This window comes from Rousettus aegyptiacus, unplaced genomic scaffold, assembly GCF_014176215.1.
Source record: "Rousettus aegyptiacus isolate mRouAeg1 unplaced genomic scaffold, mRouAeg1.p scaffold_m13_p_18, whole genome shotgun sequence".
In the NCBI taxonomy this organism is placed as follows: Eukaryota; Metazoa; Chordata; class Mammalia; order Chiroptera; family Pteropodidae; genus Rousettus; species Rousettus aegyptiacus.
Window position 1 is genome coordinate 12,761,804 of NW_023416293.1, and position 21,459 is coordinate 12,783,262.

General features: G+C 36.6%; 1 protein-coding gene across 7 annotated transcripts in view; it reads right to left on the bottom strand.

The window, feature by feature from the left end:
* Positions 1-1,238: 1,238 nt before the first annotated feature.
* Positions 1,239-21,459, bottom strand: part of KCNT2 (potassium sodium-activated channel subfamily T member 2) — a 179,693-nt gene continuing 159,472 nt past the window's right edge. For 6 of the 7 annotated variants that reach the window (XM_016165037.2, XM_036235470.1, XM_016165041.2 and 3 more), the window contains 3 exons: positions 15,015-15,315; positions 8,202-8,286; positions 1,239-3,657 (listed from right to left, as the gene is read on the bottom strand). In XM_016165037.2, the coding sequence (XP_016020523.1) occupies positions 3,549-3,657; positions 8,202-8,286; positions 15,015-15,315 (495 nt within the window). In that variant the 3' untranslated portion in view covers positions 1,239-3,548. The remainder of the gene's footprint in view (positions 3,658-8,201; positions 8,287-15,014; positions 15,316-21,459) is intronic. The other variant, XM_036235471.1, reaches the window with a different exon arrangement.

A 21,459-nucleotide genomic window follows, 5' to 3' on the forward strand; every position in this document is an offset into this window, starting at 1 on the left:
TGAGCCCTGGGACGTGGGGAGCGGGCCGGTGGCCCTTCTGGCTGGAGTTGGATTTGCACAGGTGCTGTTGGTTAACGAGCCGATGTTGGCTGGCCGGCTGGCCTCTCTGAAAAAACGTCTTTTCAGGCCCTCTGCCCGTTTTTCGTTATACCGGTTTCTTGCTGTTGAGTCGTGTGAGCCACGTCAACGGTTTCTTCAGCCGTGCGGAAGCTTTGTGGTTTGATCTAGTCTCGTTTGTTTGCTTTCGCTTTTCGTGTCAGATCCAAAAAATTATCACTAAGATCTACGTCGAGGGGATCGCTACCTATGTTTTCGTCTGGAAGTTTTATGGTTTCGGGCCTTCTGTTCAAGTCTGAGTACTAAACGTTAATCCGTTTGGAGTTCACTTTTGTGCATGGGGTCAGCGGTTGCGTTTCATTTTTTTGCGTGTGGCTGGTCCGGTTTCTCGCCGCCGTGTATTGAAGAGATTGTGTTTTCCCTGTTGTGTTTTCTTCGCTTCTTTGTGAGTTACTTGACCATAACGCGTGGGTTCATTTCTGGGCGCTCGGTTCCGTCCCGTTGATCTGTCTGTTTTTATGCCAGAATCGTGCTGTTTTGATGACTGTAGCTTTGGAATACGGTTAAAACCAGGTTGCCCGATGCCTCCCGCTTTGTTCTATCAAGATTGCTATTGGCATTCAGGGTTTTTATGGTTCTACACAAAATTTAGTATTAACTTTCCATTTGTGTCTTCAATTTCTTTCATTAACGTCCAGAAGGTTTCAATATATGGCTGTTTCACCTCCTTCGTTCAATTCTTAGGTATTTTATCCTCTGCTATTTCTCTTACTATTTTTATAAAATTTGTTGCGGTGACATTGGTTAATAAAACCATATTGGTTTCAAGTGTACAATTCCACAATACATCATCGGTATTTTAACACATCGTGTGTTCATCACCCAAAGTCAAATCTCCCTCTGCCACTGTGTATCGGACGGGTTAATAGGGTTTGTACTTTTCCCTTTTACTCTCTCCACCGTCCCTGTCCCTTCCTCCCTCCTTTTCCCTGTCACGCGGTTATTCAGAATCTCTTAAGGACCCCAATAACAGTGTGTACGTGACTATCGATGCCGAGGGAGGGCACCTTCATGTTTATTTTGGTTTTGAAATATAAAAGCGAAAAATGAATTTTGTAGCTTCAAAACAATTTGTCTAAACAGCTAACATTTTGTCCCTCCCCCCGCAAAACACCAAGAGCTTCATCAGAAATAATTTTATTTTAAAGCAATTCAATATAACTGGTAGCAAAATGATACATATACAATAAAGAGAACCAGTCCCCATACGGTTACAAGGACTATAATTGACTTCATGTTTTATTTTCAGGTGCAAGGTAAGTGTTTTAAAAAGGCAACAGTTTGTTAAAAGGCTTTTATAAGCATGTTTTTATTCTTTAAATAACAGACTAATAAATTGTCATTACTACAGCAAGCTGATATGAATTGCATCAAATATTAAATTTGGGCTAACGTTCATAGTCAAAAATATTGTAAAATTTGTGAAACAGAATTTCATAGGAAATATAGTCATGTCCTAACTGAAAATCCTAGTCTTGATAACGGTCATAATGCAAAAATACTAAACTCGAGATCTTGTGAGGAAATTGAGGATTCACAAAATCTTACATTTATTCCTAAAAATAACTAATGAAGTGAAGAAATGACAACTCATAGTACTTGACTACTGATGTGCGGATATGAAACGGGTTCGTCACCTTCGCTGTGACCCTCATTACAGGTGAGTTTGATTCTGCCTTAAGTTTGAATACTTTACATGTTAATGTTTGTGTTTATCAAATATATTCCCCAGGTTTTTATAACATACACGTGCCTACGCAGATGATATTTGTTGTAAGGTATACTTCCAATTTTTGGTAACTTGTTATGAATTCTGCATTTCTCTTTGATGAAAAAAAGACAGGCTTTCCTTGTTTTGGGGGGAAATTCTTAGGGTTTTTGTTATTCCAAAATGTGATGTGAAATTACTAAAAAACAAGAACAACAACAACAACAAATAGGCATTTCATATCCTCTAAACCAATTACACAATGGCTATCATTGATAATTTTACATTTTATGTTTTACATTTTTATTTCTACAGAATTATTTGGGTACTATTAGGCTTTTTCAATCTGTTTTTTAAATCTATTTTCAATTTATCTACTTCATGAAAAAAAGGATAAAATATCTCTAGTCTTATAAGTCTTAAATTCTGTTGGATTAAAACTCAATGTCAAAAAATACAAAATTACAAGAAAAATATCTTAAAATTTGTCAGTGTCTTTCGTGGGATACCTGAGCACCTTCCGGCCACCTAGCGAGTCATGCTTTTGTGCTTCCCACTCTGTGAAAGGGGATAAAAAAGTAGACCAAAGTATTGGTGTCACCAAGGGTCAATTTACATTGAATTGATATCTAGTTCTGATTTATATTAAATTTCTAGGCAGAACTACCTATCCTTATTATATGCATTTCCTCACAATATTAAAACATGGTTCCTACAGATAATTTGTCAAAATTCAATAAAATGTTTTAACATATCATTTTGGGGTGTATAGTTATTTCAATCCCAAAGGCATAAAGGAGGACTTTCAATATTTCAGTATGTCTTTGTAATCCACAAGATATTACTTTGCTTTTATTTTTAAAATATCTTTCTAATGAAATAGTCTATACAGATATATCAAAAATGTTAAAACTCAGCCTAATAAAAGCATTACTGCATGTTTCAGTTAATGTTCAATTCTTAAACTAAATTAAGTCAACAAATGTGATTTAAGTATTTTATCTGTGTTAGGCATTCTTTTGGGAGAGCAATCAATATTTGCACTTTTTTTTTTTCGGCGTACATTCTGTCAGACAAAGTTAGTAAAAAGTTCAGGTGCTTGACATTTCTTTTTGTTTGGTTTCTTCTGTGTAATGAAACATGCTAAAATAAATATGATCCCACATGAAAAGGCAACAGAAACAGGTTAAAATAACTGAGATTTCTATTCTAAACTATGATTCTTACAAAAATGTCAGCCGACAAGCTTGTTCGTTAATCTCTGGAGAGAGAGGACTAGACGTTTAAGATCTCAATTTTGTAAAGAACATGATGCGACACATTGACATTTTAAGAGGAGCAGCAGTTTCTGTCCCTTGCGATGCCCCAAACACAGCTGGATTTTTCGTTCACTTTCTCAAAACCTTAATACTTTTTAAAATTGGCCTCATGCCGTTTGGATTATTGTCAAGCCATCAAATATCAGATTTAGAATGTGTTTTTAAATACAGTTTTTCAAAATCACTTCATCGATGTCTTTCAAATATTAATAGGAATACCAATAAGCAGTATGTGCAATTTCAAAATAATCTATGCTTCTAAGAATACATTTTTTTTAACATGTGAGATTTAAATACATTCCAATCTAGTTTATTTTATGCCAGCAACACTTTTTCCCCCTAAAATGTAGAGAGGTCTTTCGAGCAAGATCCTTGTAGGAAAAAAGTCTCTGATTTTCTCATTATCAAAGCTGGGTTTCCTCACGAGACTCTTGACCAGTAGCCCGGATGCTATTTTTGTGACTGGGTTCATTGTTTGGGAGATATGCCAGAGGATCTGGTCGGATTAAGTACCTGATAAAAGAAAAAGCAAATAGCTGTAATGGTCAATAAATGCAAAACTAATTCACACCGGCACTGAGGCTGCTACTTCACCTCTGGTGAGTTTTCAGGTCATCTGAGCTGTGTGTCTCCTGATAACATCGTCAGAAAGAATCAGTTTAGTTGGCCTGTAAAATTTTGCAGGGTTTGTATTTTTTGAATTTTAATTTAATTTTTTCATTTAATTAAATTTACTGGGGTGACATTGGTTGAGAATTCTGTAAGTTTGAGGCGTACAGATCTATAATATGCCTCTGTATTGTTCCATGTGCTCACCACGCAGTCCAGTCCCCTTCTGTCACTATGTACTTGACCCCCTTGACCCTCTGTCCCCTCTGCTAACCACCATACTGAGTCTGTGTCTAAGTTTGTCTCGTGCGTCTGTTTGTGTTTTCACCCCACATATCAATGAAATCGCATGGCTCTTGTCCTTTTCCATCTGACTTATTTCACTTGGCATGATGCTCTCAGGATCCATTTACATGCTCTCAAATGGCAGTTTTTCATTTTTTATGGCTAAGGGCATGTACTGTTTCTATACCTAAGATTATAATGACGAATGCTGAAAAATCAAGAACCATTATATTCAGTTATAATCCACTTAATTACCTTCAATTTGTCAAAGACTCGTGATTTATTTTAGTTATTTTGTTGATTAATTATCCCTTGCATTGGCTATTTTTCTATCAAGGAGACATACATCCTAGCCATGATTTCTTCTATTAACTGCTTTTAATTTTTATCATTCATAAATTTGGTCTAAATAATATCTATATTTTTAGTTTAAATATTCTGCAATTCTATAAAATCAAGTATTAAATGTAGAGAATATTATGCACAAATAATTATCTGGAAATTTACAATCTAAAATTCAGGTTATGCTCTAATGAGAATTATACAATAGTATAAACAGTAATTTTTAATTCTACTAGCACATAGACAAATGTTCATATGCTAAACTCAAACATTTCATTAGTAGAATTTAAGAGAGATGCTTTACTTTAGGCCGTGAAACAATATAAACGTGCATTTCCTGAGGACCTCTGAGTACTGTGCCAGGACCTGGGAAAACAAAGTCACCCTGCGCCCTGTCCTGCAGAAGATCATAGGGTTTAATTTATGAGGCAGACGTAAAGAAGAAAAGATAAATTCCTCACATCACATCAGAGAGAAAGAACAGGAGAAAGAATTAGGGAACCCTTTGTTCGGGAGGTCAGGTTCATCTTGTCTGTCCAGGCTTACATGGCGAGAAGCAGAAAGGCAATCTGAGAAGTGACAAGAGGGACCCAGATGAGGGATGTTCCTGACATGTTTAGAAAACGAGTTTGACTTTGAAAGACTGCTAGGGCTGGGTAAATTCAGGAAAAAAAAGTAGAAAATAATTAATATGGGACCATGAGTTCCAGGATAATTTGTTCCAAAGGCAGCAGGAGGCCACTGAAGGTGTTTTGTTTTTGTGGGGCGGGAGAAGGATGGGAGAGAAGAAAAGTAAATATGTGTAACGCAGCATTATAGAAAGTCCTGTTTCAGGTGCAGATGAAATTAGTATTCATAGTTTTATAATAATTGTAGAAAGTTCAGAAAATGAACAGAGGAGCTGACTTAACAGCGTGCTAACGAAGATGGTGCTTTTCCTCTTAAAAAATAAAGGAAAAATATTCAATATCTTCCTTAATAAAAGTGAAAAAAGGCATTTTGGGGCACTGCAGTCTATTTTCTTTGACCAAATAACAGTTGATTCGAGTGTCCCGGATCTATTAACTGGACTGTTATCTGTGCTCACTGCTTCGTATTTGCTTTAAATATCAACGGCATTGTAGACCAGTAGAGACTAACAGGGCACAAGAAGCTTTGTAACACCATATTGTCTAGCGACTTACTGTTCTTTCCATCAAATTACCATCGCTCCTTCATTTAAAATGAACGTTTGAGAGCGATTTTTCTTTTTAGAAAAACATAAAAGGCCTGAGTATAATCCATTATCCCCTAAATCCTCTGATGTAGTTAAAAAAAAGGTCTTATCACCATGAAACCTATGAGTTTATTAAATAGATTCCTTAAATGTGTTTTTATGTACTACTTGTCATGGTAGGTATCTTTTTACATGATATTTATCATCGTTCCAGTTATACCAAAATTCAGTTTTCTTGATGCCACAAATACAGATCACTGCAAAAAAGTTTTTTATCCCAGTCAAGCTGACGTTTTAGTTGAAAGCTAATAAAAAATAATAGTATCCGAAAGGCAGAAAATGTTATGTTTATTTTACCTGAATACATTGTAACATAATATTTTATTTGTAAAATTAAGAGTTTTGGAAATTATTTCAAATTATAAGCATCTATTTGATGGAAGGATGTGTTAATAGATTTAAAAGGCTAACAACATCTTATTCCATCAGAAATAATCATGGGAAATAATATTAGGCTCAGGAAACAATTTATGATGAAATATGAACGAGGTGATCATAACTTTTTAAAAACCCTGCCTAATACAATTACAATTTGGAAAAGAGGCGCGAGACGGTTGGGATTACATGAGCAGATTGGAGGAGAATCCATAAAAATTGCCTGATTTTATAAGTTTAAAGGAAGACAGACGTATAAATATAGACACAAGTAAAATAGAGCAGTTTTGTTTTATTATAGTGGTAGACTAAGTGGCATCTCTAGAACAGGCAATCGAAACCCAAGTGCGTCATAAATATTTTCATCCAACTGACAGGGCTCTATAAGCTCAGCATCGCCACTGGACATCATTTTTGACCGCTGCCTTTAACCCTAGCAGTTGAAATCACCATTTGTCTCATTCCCCAAAGGTCCTGTGTCATCAGATGGCAAGTTAAAAGCATTATTATATTTGTTAGTTGTATCGTAGGTGCATCATACAAGACTTTGCACCCTGGTTTTGGGTCACAGCTATTCCTGCTGACATATTCTAAGTTTCTGGAATATTCATCTTTCTGCCCCCAAAGCTGGCACTACTCAACAGTCCAATATTCATTCTTTTACTTCTTTATGTACCACCTCTTTGGAAAAACCATTCTCTTTTGCATTATTCACCTGGAAGATGAAAAATGAGAATTTTGCATGTAGAGAGAGCCTCCCTTCAAAGCTGTGGGCTGTATCTCCCATGCTTTCCAGACTTCTCCACTTAGCACATTGAACAATGTTCCAAACCCCAGCTCACGGTCCCTCTCTCCTCTCCAGCCAACCACTCCTGTTTCCTGCTTGGAAAATTGCCTCCCTATTCTGACTTGTTTCAATAAACCAGCATTTTTAAAATTTGAAATCTTGAAGCCACTCTTGATTCCTTTTCCAACTGTCACACGGATGAACAAGTCACACTCATCGCCTTCACTGATTTATCTACACAGGGTCTGCCATTACAGCCCATCGTCCTGACGCTATGACAGATGGTCCCCTTGACAAATGCATAACAGCTTATCAACTGGTTTTCTTATTAAAAAAAAAAAAAAAAATCTTCTCCAGCCAGAATCTCTCACAAAATTGGTAACACATGAAAGTAGCTTCTAATTCTTGGCACGTTACAGGCTTCAGGTCTAAGCCAATTCCTGGATCCCTTTTATACTTTGCGCCAGGATGTTCTCAGTCCCTCAAGTCTCTGACCTTGCTACTCTTGTTACTTACTCTCCCTAGTTTAGATATGAACACAACCTGTGGACCTAACACCCTCCGGGACTTTTAAAAGTCAGGTTTAATATGTTTCCAATATTGTGTTTAACAAGAGAAATGCTGTTAAGACAAGCTTTCACTCTGGTCAAACTGGGCTCTGCGGTACTGCCAACTGAACCACATTATGCAGTCTTCACACAGTACATCTTAAGTTCTTCCCTGTTCTGGAATGTTCCCACCTACATGGATCCTGTGTACCCTTCAAAGTCCAGTTCAAGTCTTAACATCCTTTGTAATAACTAACAATAGTATCTTCCTTGGATGTAGAAAAGCCCTCGAATTTAGTTTTGTAAATTAGAATGAAAGTACTTTGAAATCAGGAGAAAAGTCCTAATCTCTGCCACACTTTTAAGGCGACACCAGTACTTTGTACATGCAGAATGAATAGCATTTGATGAATTCCATTTACTGCTGCCGACCTTTCGCTAATAAGTGTTTTGACCTATTTACTTTTGCTGATGAGAAATCTCAGGTCTTTAGAATTAGGTAAGGTGAAATATTTCGGGTTTCCTTTGAGTTGTTCGCTTATTATTCCACATATTTTCTCTTATTTCTCCGAAGATATATTATTAGCTCACAGAATACAAAATTCATGTTGGTGTTTTCTCCTTTTATTCCTCTGTAATCTATAATGCTTTTTAAAAATACTATGACATGCAACAATACATAAACTGCATTTGTTAGTTGAACCCAAGAACTCTGGCATTTATATCACAAGAATCCTAAGGGGGTAGGTAGATTATAATGGTGGAGATAAACATCATAATGAATTAGTGGTTTTCTACAAATCGGTGGCTTGGGTGAGGTTCGAGGTCAACTTACACAACGTCGTTCAACTCCAGTCTGGTGTCTGGAGATGGATTGATCAGGATGTAGGACAGGGTGCCCTGATGATCGTTCATCTCATCTGGAAGATAAACAAATGCCGAGTTTGTTACACTACTTATGGAAAATTACCGGGACTATTATAGAGCATCTTAACTTCAAACCATAGAGCTGTCAACGAGAACTTGCCACAGTTAGTCCCATAGCGTGAGTGTGTACATAACTCTTTGCAAATTACTGTCATTGGAAATAGCTGACAGGTGCTCAGTTTTTGTTCCAATAGGTGATAAAAATACAGTAGCTAATTCTGTTTAAAACAACTACAGTTATATTCTACCCTTGAAGCGTTTGCACTGACAAAGTATTAAATCTGGACAAGATGTCAACTTGATTTATTAAGCTTTATCAATTATGAAAAAGTAATTGTGGTTACAGACGCCATCCTAGACAGAAATATTCATGTGGCAAATTCTGTGAAAAATCTAATGACATTGTGTTTAGAAAACAACAGAAATAGATCAAAAAACTCGAAAACCTTAAATATGTATGTTTGTTTTTGTTACATAAGCCATCCTATTGTTTTGGCAGAACACAAAGAATCCTATGGAACAGAATCGAATTGTCTCAGGGGAAGTAAATGCAAGGTATATGCACTACTGAGTTATTAATCCTCTGAGACAATACATATTTTTTTCAAATGCTATACCCTTCTTTCTCAATTCACTATGAAGACATGGTCAGGCTTCAGGTTTGGAGAGCTGATTGGCATTATATAGGGAGAGAGAAAACAACTTTGGGACATAAAGATTTTAACTGACAAGGCTCTGCCAGGATAGAACTATAAGGCCGTGTGGACACACACTTCATTAAGTGTGACCCAGTGGTGCAGTGTTTAGGCTGCACGGGGACCATTTACAACCCTGCTCTAGCGACAGAGACTCCTTCAAGACACTTCAGGGGTAGAGAAATTGTGGCCTCTGAAGTACTAAAGTTTGCACTTTGATCCAGAATCTAAGAATATATTTCATACCAATAGAGAGATCAATACTCACATCACTGCGTACAATTAAAGCAAAGGGCTTTCATAGGACAGTAGCTGACCCTGCTAACATCCTGCCCTGGAAAATGTTATTTTCATAAAATGTCTACCGCCCGGTTCATCTGTCTAAAAATCTGCCATCTGAATAGGAAACAACATTTCTAGTTATGATTTTCAAGTTGATATGTAGATGGGCACTATTGTTAAAGTCTACAAATGAAAATCGTTATCTTACAAGAAAGGTAACTGCAGTATAACTGAACCACCATAAGCATGCCAGTAAAACTATTATAATCACAAGATCATTAAATTAATAAGGGAAGATATTTGGTTGCATATATCTCCAGGGTCAACACAAGGAAGTGTTCTGGCATATAGGGGTGGGTTGTCAGGCAAATAGAGGATACCCAGTGAAATCTTCCAAACTTTTATAGCTTAAATACGTCCCAAATATTACATGTGATGTGCTTGTACTAAGCAATTATTTGCTGTTCATCTGAAATTCAAATTTAACTGGAAATCCTATATTTTTATTTGCTAAATCTGTCTTAGGGGTGGCTGGCCAACTCAACTGGCTGAAGATGGAGTTGAAATGTGCATATAAAATTAATCCAAGTAAGGTACGGTTTCAACTAAAGCATACCGTGATGGCATGAGATTACTAGGAAAAGGATCGTCTTTCTATATGAAAAGCAATCTGAGTGTGTTTGCTTTTTTGAGAAATTCTCCCCGTGTGTGAATTTCCACACCTGCTGTACAAAGGAACAAATCAATAGTGCCTTCTGGAAATGAAAACATAATACTCTATAATAGTTCTAGTAGAAAACCTATACCTCATTTGTCTACGTATAAGTCAAAATCTTATCTAAGCAGTGGCATTATTGAACTTCCTTATATAAATCGTGAACATTATTAACAGTGGCATTTGAGGGAAAATAATTTTAACAAATAACATCTCAGTCAATGTCAATACTCAACTTTTCTCCTTGATAATGAACATGACATTGCACTCATTTTTGGTTCTGAGATGGAAAATTTGGCTCATGAACCAGAATTGAGAAGACTCTTAATTACAATCAAGTAAAAATATCTACTAAGGAAATCTGTCGCGAGGGTATGTAACGAGCTCCTGAGAAGTGATCTCTGACTTCAGCAAAATAGAAAGCACTATACAAATTATTTTACTGAAATTATTATTTCATTATCGACATAATTATCTTAATGGAACTATTCTTGGGAAATTTGTAATAAATGTACTAGACTATTGAAAATGCTAAAAGAAATTCTATAGTTAAATTCAACAATTGCTAGTATTTACCAAGAAACTTGTTTGCTGTATTAACTAGCGTATGCAATTATTCTGTCAAAAGCTCCATATAGTAAATATTCTTAGGAGTTTCACGTAAATCATATTACAAAGGAAAGACTTATACTCCTTTCCCCCAACCCATTTTTGTCAAAATGGGGACATCTCTAAATTTTTAATATTCACTAAATAAGTACTATAATGAAGGATGTTTTAGATGAGACTGCCGAGAGCATAGAGGAGCATAAGTTTTAACAAGGAGAATAAATGTTTCTTGGCATCTCACAGACTTATTTCACACTCGGGTTAATAAAAATTGAGCTCGCTTCATTTTTTACCAGTCTTATAAAAATACTCCGACTGTTCTTACAAAATAATTAAGTCCCATTCCACACGTGTGAGTTTTTAGCTGGCTTTGATTTTTAAATTTTTCTTGAAGTATTTTAAGACCACATAAAAGAATAAAATTCGATAAGAAAAAATTAAATATTTGTGTACATTTCATTAAATAATACTTCCAAAAACACACATCTGCTATGCATTGTGTAATCATAGAAACATTTCAAATAATAAATATAAAAGTATCATTGAGAGGCTCAGTTAAGAACAAAGGCCCGGGAACTAGAACACTTGCTTTGGAATCCCGGCTCGCCCAGATGCTGAAACCACAGACAGATTTCTTTGCTTTAAAAAAATCTCTCTGCTCAGTTCCTCACGTGTAAAATAGAGTAAGAATAGTACTACCTCATAGGTTATCGTTGGAATTAAATTATAACGAATCAATATAACTTAAAATCAATACATTCATGTAAGCATATAGTTCTTAGAATCAGCACCTGGTTCAGAGCGAGTTTCCTGTTACAGCCGGCAAAAATCGATCTGTGGCTAGTAAAAATAATCCGTTTATTGTGATGGGAAGGGGTGGGTGTGAAGATCAGGAAGAGCCATGTCCAGACAGAGAAGAGCAGGTATTCGATTTTAAGTTGCGGAAAGCGGGTCCTGACGAAGAGACGGAGCGAGGACCCAATCTGTAGTACAGACCTCGGCTAAGGGTTTGAGTTGATTCCGAAAGCAACTGGAAGCCACTGAGCGCGCGTAAGGGCAGATCTGATTTCCTACGTAATGTGTCACCTCGGCTGCTCTGGAAAATGAGCTTTGGGGACTCAAATTTGGACTTGAGCGTAGTAGGTGAATAGTATAGAAGCCCAGGTGACGGGTGATGGTGGCTCGGTCCCAATGGCGAGGGAAGGAGAGAGAGGGAGGCAGGGAGGACTGCCCAGACGAGACGCTGCAGCGTACCTGAGCGCCCGTGAGAAAAACGAGTAAAAACAAAGAAATCGGTGCCGCACAGAGGGCGGGCGCATGTCCCTTCCGTCGCTGCGAGAGATGCCTGATCAGAGCGAATGCCCCGGGTTGGGTTGCGCGGTGCTCCCACGTCGTCCAGTAGCCGCTGGGAGCAGGACCCCCCGGCGGTCTCGTGCTCCGCTCCTCCCCTTCGTAGTCGTCGTCTTGAGAGGCAGCACACCCTGTGCCGCGGTCTTCAGAACCGGGGCCAGGCGCCCCAGTTACATGTGCGTCTGCACGCTAACCGTAAACTATGGTTTCAAGCATATCGTTTGTTATCTTACGACACTCATAAGTACGCTGCATCAGGAATTCTAAAGTCGAGGAGTTTCCATTTGGTCTCGTATCTTTCACTTCTCTATCATGCTTCCGTTTTTCTCGACCACCCTGAACATGTGGACAATAACCACTTAGTGATCCTTGTTTTCCGGATCTGTTTCCAGTGATTGATTTTTCATATTTTGGGTCCATCTGCTTGACTTCTAGCCCGTAAAAGACAACCCGTCTGTCTCCCTTCCCTCCGGGAATAAAGTTACATACTTTCTTTTGTCTGTTGTCTGCACACTATTGATTTTTTGTAGTTATTTAAATTGAGAGCATAAGCAGTCATCATAATCAGAAGTTTCTTCTTACTGTTTTAATACATTTAGAAAGTTCGTTCTTTGCTCATTTATCGACTATACTTAACCCATAATGAAATGCTGAAAGTAAAAAGTTCACTCAACTAATTGATTTTTTTTTCTGAATAACAAAAGGTATTTTATTCAAATTGGCCACATTTTTCTTAAGCATAAGCCAAAGCATAACATTCTAGTTTTCAGTTGTAAAGGTAAAATATATGTATATTTAAGTGCAATTAAGTTCACTATGATATTAAATTATGTAAAAATATTGTTGTCATTGAAAAAATAATGTTCTGGGAAAGATATAATAAACTCCAGGAAACAAAACTTTATAGTTTAATTTAGGGAAATATGGAAAATTCATTCCCCAAACATTTTCATTTAGTGTAAATCATCATCAGCTCAGCAATTACCCCCTTTGAAAGCTTCATTACTTCATCTACTAAGGAAACCATTCGGTTTGTTGTTTTCTATTAACATTCTATATATAGAACGAGAATAACAAAAATAAACCCACGTATATCTCCTGTTTCTGACTGCTTTCTCATGAGAATAGATCAGTTCTGGAAATAGAATAACATAAAATTATATATTTTCTGGAACTCTATACTGGGAATATATTGATTGTCATATCAATATTATTGTACTAATTTTATTGGGAAAAGGTGAATAATATATTTTTTTAAATAATAAAAAATTCAGTGTTAATTTCTTTTTAAGTAATAAATTATTGCTGAAGTCATTACAGCAATCTCAGATACTTCTACTATTTATAAGTCCAAATGTTGCAAAACTTTCTAAAATATTTAGCGACAGTGCCTTTTCAATTTTTGGTAATTTGCCAGATGATAAACTTGTGAATAATTTTATGCTAGAAAAAGATCCCCGATATCCATTAGAAATTGAGAGATTTTTTTTGGCTGTTGTTGAAAACACACATGAAGATGATCCATGATTTATAGGTGTCTGAAAATAGTCGATGGGTTAGTGTTATCACCACGCCTGTTGCTGCCACCACGTCTACTGTAGGTGCGGGCGGGAATAACGGTCTTTCATCAAATTTGTTTACTCTCCCCAAGAAAGAGAATAACCAAGAGTTAAGCCACCATGTCAGCTACTAAAAAAAGAGTTCTTGGTTATCTATTGACTTGGGTAATGAAAGCAGTATGATAGATTACCTTCCCACTACCTCGGGCTCCCCGATGTATCTAAACCCACTGGACCCAAATCCTGCCTAAGGAACGTTCCTCGTGCTACTCAAACCAGGCTTCACACACCATTTAACTGATGCCGCCCTTGCCGAGGTCATCAGTGACCTGTCACCACACTCTCTACTGCTCGGCACTGTTACTCATTTCATTGCCTCCCATTCTCCAGTCCAACACCTTCCTACTTTTTTTTTGACATCATAGAACACTTAGGGTCGTAAGGAGTGATGAGAAAATGTACGAAAACCGCCTCACATTGTTCCTGGCACAGAGCAGGTACTTAGTCAACATGCTTTTCTTGTCCAAAGAAATACAGGCAACTTCTTTTAAACTCTAATTCAATGATTAAAATGGCTCCCAATGTACATTGTTCCAGGTCGAGACTTTCATAATGAAGATGAGATGGGAAAATACGAAATGCATTCTATTTTATCCTTAAGCTGTATGATACTTACAGTTTCTTGGCTTCTGGTTTACCCGAGTTATATATATATATATATATAGATACACACATATATAACAACAAACCACTTATTTATTAGTTTTCCTCTAAGTTGATTAAATTTATTAAGATAAAATCATATTGTGATAAGTGATATTTTTTAAAATTTTCTTTGCTAATGCATTTAAGCTGTGCTGTGTGGTCTGTCTTACCATCACAGATCACCAGGGGGAGGCTGACAGTTATTGAGACGGATCTGCACTGTATGAGCTCAAGCATCATTTGAGCTTTAAATTAAAGCTTTTGAAGACGTTTTGTTTCTGGGCCACAAGGAGCTAATCATGTTTTATAGGAACATGTTGGTTCATCTGTGCTTGGTACATTTAGTTATCTGCCAACGCCTCAGATTCATCTGGTTCCAGGCCCTAGAAAGAGGGTGTGTGTGTGTATATGCATGTGTGTGAGTGTGAGAGAGACATTGGAGCCAGACAGAACCGGACATAAACCACAGCCATGCCATGAACAAGCTAATTAGAAAGTTCCTTGATTTAGTTTCTTTATCTCTAAAACAGAAGCGTTTTTGTGAAAATGAAAACGAAGGTAACTCATGTAACATGTTGACCACAATGCCTAGAGAACTAAGCAAATACTTAACATTTTTAGCACTTGATTTTTTACTACCATCATCATCGTTTCCTGTCGGAGATGAGCTATGTGTCGCTAGTCCCTCCACACTGACCTGTGAAACAAAAGTGTGATTCTCAGCTTACTGAATGAGAGTCAACTCTACAACGACTAACGGCCAGAAATCACAAGTCCACATCATGCAATATGTTGAGAGGGCATACCATATCCCACCGTAGAAAGACCCAAGTGTTTCATTCTATTTTTCACAAGTTCTGCAAGCTCTTGTCTCTCTGACCTCCTGTAGAGGTTCAGTCGCTGCTGGGTTATTTTCTCAGCTGTTTTACCAGAGTGCTTTGGACCTTTTCTGCTCAGTCTTCGGGCCCACTGCATGCTCTTTCTCCTCAGCAGGGGGTGGTCGGACTGGTCACTGGACGTGGAGTTGCGGTGGTTGCCTCGCTGATGGCCTTGCTCTTTGCAATCTTTGGTGTCTTCCCACTCTTCCACACTGATAGATATCTGAGACTTGAAAGGGAATGAATAGCGATAATTAGATAGTTTAGGAATTGGTGGTTATATCGATTTTATGCTAATATTGTGGCATAATCATCTCAGAGTTTTCACAGAAAGAGCAAAATCATAATCACTGACACTAATTTTCCATTACTATAAATATTCTTAGAAAATATGTCTTCTTGAAATTATATGTTAACACAAGGAAATATCTTTGCGTCCTCTAATGTACATTTAACGAAAGGATTTTTCATGTATCAGAGTTATCAAATGACTATTAACAAAGAGCTGTTTCAAATCGCAGACCAAAAAAACTAAGTATTTTAAAACTTTATTCAAGTTAAGTCCAAGTAATGGACTTTTCTAAATCTCTCACATGTATTTCACATGACATTTAAATAAATATTATAAAAGTGGTTTTGTTTTTGAAATTACTAACATTTTAAAGGTTCTTAAGTTATTGCTCTTTCTAAAGATGACATTGGAATGAACTTTATAAACTGAATTCTTTATTCCCCTATATGACCCAGCGGAAAACAAAAAGCCTTTTTTAATTCATGCATTAACTGTTCACCACATAAAATATTTTTTGACTAAAATATTAAAACATACTTCAAGAACAGTTCTTAGTATCCTAAGCGAAAATGTGTTGTAAATATTATTTCACAAATGTATTCTAGAATCACAAATAAAACTTAAATCGGGCTAATAGGAAGGAAAAGCAATGAACAAACTCAGTCTATTTTGACTTCAGCAAATGCCCAGTAATACGTCAGTTAACATGATGGTTCATGATCTTGTCTGGGAAAAAAAAAAAAGTAAAAGGAAGAAAAGAAAATGATGAACGGTTATAAGTAGGTGAAATGGGTATGAAAAAGATGGAATGACATAATTTTGGTGTGGTTTTCTCTATCAGTGACCACATTTCACAAGAAATCAAGATGCTATAAATATTTGGGGGTAAAGATCTCTTAGTTCAAGTTTTGTCAATCTGAAGAAGAGAATGAGGATTTAAGTGAAAATGGAGGTTTCTTGTTCTGCACTGCTCTGTGCTATTTTTTCCTAATTTATAAGTAATGGGAGGACTCTGGGCCTGTGGGGTTTTGTTACAGCAGCCTGAACCGACTAAGATGTGTATTTTATAAGAAATGCTTCTGGGACCATCTTGATACGTAGTTCAATAAGGAAATTAAAGATTTATATGGCTACACCAACAATTTTCATAGAAATTTAATGCACTATCAGTTTTAAAAGTCATATCATTTTCCAAATATTTATTTATCAAGCTTAGTAGGGTTGAAAAGAGGCTAAAAACATTTCTTCACAAGAACTGAAAACTTTATAAATGAGAAAATGTTTCCTATGCCTAAAATAGCTTAATTTATTTTCATTCTTTTCTGAAAGGTAGAAAATGTCAGATTCACAAAATATATCAAAGATTCTTTTCTGCACTCCACCGCCCTCTCCCCCCGAAGTGACTCAATTCAACTTTCTTAGCTTTTTATTGAACAGTTATTCTTGTCATAGGTTACTGAGCGATGTGTGGGACAAAGTGGTACTTTAAAATAAATCAATTCACCCAGTAGATTGAAAGCGAGTGCTTGTAATCTGGATTCACGACCCCCATAAGAATAATGTTATAGCCTTTAGAATGGACTTGACCTGCGCTGTCTGATTTATGGCTGACACATCCTGAGTTGTCACCGAGGGAATCCTGCAGATGTGTCATAGGTAGGGTCCCATCGTGACCCATCCAGACCGTCCTCCTCACCCTTAGCTTGTGGTTTGTCAGAAAACTGAGTTTTTTTCCTAAGTAAAAGGCTTGTTTTAGGTCTAGAAATAACTAAATGTAAAATCATATTTTCATTTTACACTAAATGTAATTTGGGGTTTATAGGTTCAGGTCCTTATGTGTTACACATAAGTACCTTGTGCACCTAGATAGCTTTAAACTCCAAAACTGACTTATAAACAAACCAAAAATCAACAAGTAGAAGAACATTAAATGAGCACGCAGGGTTCACATGTACATAAAGGTCTTCGAATAGTTTACATTATTAGAATCATGCTTTTGTTGCTAGCTCTGTTACCTTCACAGCACAATTTTCACTTAATGTCTTCCAGAATTACAGGAATATATAGCTTAAAGCAGTGGTTTCAGCTGTGTGTGTGTGTGTGTGTGTACACCCTACACACTTCAGGGTCGATCAGGGGAGCTATCATCTGCAGCATATTACAGTTCAAAAGGAAGGACCTAAACATATAAAGTTATGGAAAACTATTACAGCGATTCTGAGGACAGCATCAATTCTACCATGCCCAAAACATTTACACACACATGCACACACTCACACACACACACACAAATACAATCTCTCTCTTTCTAACATTTGAGAACCACTGCCCTAAAGCATATGTCACTATGGATAAGTGAGCCATAGGGAAGAACATTTCTATGACATACGTCATACCTTAATTAAAGAAGAGATACAATGATATGAGACTTGGTAGATACGAGTATCTGTATTTTCATGTAAAGAATCACATAGAACAGTATTATTAACCTAAGCATACTGTCACTTAAAGGTCACCACTCCCTTATGAAAGTCTGGTGACTTCGATCAACCGTATAATTTTCTACTCCTTTCTGGTCAGGTAGATTCTAGCAGCCTTTCGACAAGGAGCTGAGACCAAGGGCTCAGCGTGCTTCCCGTGGCTGCGCAGTGAAGAGTGATCTTCATGAGGTTTCAGGTGTCATGTGGACAGAAGCCATGACTGTGTAGCTAAGTCAAGTCAAAGAGATCAGATCCATTCCAATTGCTGTCAGTATGCCGGCAGACTCTGAGGAACTTAAAGGAAGTGAATAATGCAAGCAAGAAATGCCTTCCTGGGGTTGGAAACGAGCAAGAATCAATAGAGCTAGAAATATTACAAATAGAAATTATAAAATAAAGAAAAATTCAAGAGTAAAATTTTTTGAAAGTGAAAAAACATTACAGATGACTTCAGAATCCAAAAATATGTATGTGTGTGTTTGAATTAGAATGCATTCGAGCTTAGTGAATGTATCTATGTTTGACTAAGATTTAAAGTATTTATTCAAATCTCAGGAATACTGTATTGTATTTATAAACTTAAGCGTATCGACATAAACATTTTCTAATGCCGTGTCGTACACAAAAATGACACCCCAGTGAAAAACGAAATAAGATCTACGTTACTATATGTACTTTGCATATAATCATTTGCTACTTACTCTGAAAATTCACTTAACACACTTCTTCCTTCTTATAACTTGTGAAGTGACAATAATATGCTCTCTACTTAATCTTCACTACGTGCTGAGAATAGCCCAAGGTCACACGTAGCTAGTAAAAGCCCAACTTAGATCATCTGGTTACAAGTCCAGTCCTCATTTGGTTGTGCAAAATAACAGAATAAATGACGTACTAGGAACAGGGACAGAGGGAGTGTCAATAAAGAATGGCCGGAACATGCAGTAGTCAGTCCCACCTTATCTGTGGGGATCCTGAAACCACGAGCACCAAACCCTCTGTTTTTTCCTGTATGTACATACCTGTAATGCAGTTTAACTTACAAATTAGGCACAGTAAGAGATTAATGATAATAACTAACAATAAAATAGGATTTTTCTCTCAAAAGATCTTATCATACTGTGTATACAGCGTAAACACTCTGGACTAGTGGATAATTCTCATCCCGTGTGGGCCAGAGTGACATGGTGACAGATTTCAACACGCTACTCAGACCGGCATGCAATTTAAAACTTGTGAATTGTTTATTTCTGGGATTTTCCACTTAATATTTTTGGGCAGTGATTGACTGCAGGCAACAAACTGCTCAAAGCAAAACGGATGAGGAGAGACAACTGTATGTTAAAATCCAGAAAAAAAAAAAATTCAGCTTAACATTGGAGGCGTCAAACATCCGTTATAGGTTTTCATCATGGGAGTTAAGTAAGGAAAGTGGCCATTAATCTGTCTGTACTATGTGAGATACTGAAGGGAAGAGAATTTTGAAAAATCAAATTAGCCAAGAGGTAATTAAACCCAAGAAGAGGCATGAAATTTTCATGTCAGCTTACTGATGGCATTGAGGCAGCCACCTCAAGGGCAGACCAGGGGTAGCCCCTGGGGCCGACCTGGTAAAGATACTCTGCCGTAAAATAGATGATTGGATTAGTACGCACACATAAATTGAAGACACAGGTGAAATTAATTTGCCATCCAATTAGGAAAATATAACTCGAAAATAAAGCTGTTATATAGTTCAACTTTATTTTATAATCTGAAATACTGAATCCAGCCCTTAGTATCGTTCCTTTAACAGCTCTGAATTCATACTTAACCCTTTGAAGAAAGGGAGACGAACAGAATACTTACTTGTGATGCTATTTCTCGAGACTGACACAAACGGAGGGAAGAAAACAGACAAAATATAGTTTAAATGATGACTCAACAATACATACACGAAACAATCAGCACCAAGGACAAAACATGGCAAATACATAACACGGATAATCTCATTGTGCGTTTTGTTGTTTATCGTGGGGCCTTTGAATAAAATTAGGTAAAGAATGAGCTATGGTTTTTAGTTTACCAGAAAGTGTTTGTTAGATCATTTATTGTTTGTTTTTATAGGGGGTGTTATTGCTAAAAATTATCTTCCTAAACTTTTGTAAAGTACTAGAAGGAGAAAAATGATTGGAGTTTAAGAAACTGCTATGTTCATGAGAGAATATTTGACATAATTATTGACACTAAATAATCATCATTGGTCTGTATCATTAAGATCTGTACTATTTTCAAATTCAGACCTTATAAGACTTTTTTTTAATTAAAAAATTTAAATTCAGATCTTATATATTTTTTCCCTTATGTATAAATTTAAGAAAGTTCTATAGACTCTAAAAAACCCTTCTGCCCAGGTACCATATAACCCTTAAGTATCTGGGGGATGTAAAAATTATGCAGTCTTATTTTTTCAGTTTTAAAGTATAATAGTCTATTCATTTTACAATAGGTAGAAGTAAAATTTTGAATTATATTCTTTGGGGTAATGTAACTTAAGTCTAACTCATTATCTAGCATTCTGTCGTCACAAATATAAAAAACGCATGATAAACATTAGATTATAGGCTCTTTACAGCTGTTTATCTCAGGATCCCTAACATATGGCCAAAGGGAATAAATGCTGTTTGAGTGGATAACAGAGAGAATGGGAAGCTAGAGTTTTGAAACCGTTCTATGTTAATTTTTATTAAAATAGTTTTAATCATATGATTTCGTAAGAGGTAAACATATTAATAATATATTTAAAATTTTGCGTTCCAGTTTAAAGACTCAGTGATTGGCAGCTGTGAGCGTCAGCGAGCACTCCATTATGCACATTTCTAAAGTTACAGGGTTTATTATCTACAGAGGTGACCAACAGACTAACACACTCCACAAATTTCTTGTGTACGTTGTGAAGATGCTGGCACTTGAATATGCTTTAAAAGGATCCTTTGCTAATTCTGAGTAAAATGTTCACTGGTTATAGACACTTCAAGTAAAAGCAATTTTCAGGACACTGCAAAACTGGAGGCAGATACAGTGCTAAATTTTCTTACCTAAGAAAAAATAGGGACAAGTACATTTGCTAATTTATAATTTTTTAGAATTTTGAAAGATAGTACTATATCACATACTGTATGGTAGGTTATACCCCTAGTGGCTCTTGGGCAACATTTTATAATAAAAAATTTAAGATATCTTCAATGAAAAGTATGAATATTCACTTTAATTGGAGTAAGTATTATAAATAATCTTGACAATTTAAGTGAATTTACTGAGCTTTGGGGATGTGTGAATTGAAGTTAAAGGATTGAATACAAAAATGTCGTTCTTTGTCACCAAGAGGTCCCTGTTCATTCTTTTTTGTTTCGTTTGACCCAGGAGATTCTGATGTTTATATAAAACTCCCTTAGACACATGTTGCTGGTGGCAGAAGTTCTTCTCGGGTGGTGGGGTGTGACCAGCTGACAAGGGCAGCTCCGGCCGCACTTATTTTCCACGGACTCGTTGCCCAGCCCCTGTCCGCGTCCCCTCTTTACTCTGTGTGTGCATGAATTCTCCTTCCACTGGTACATAGCCC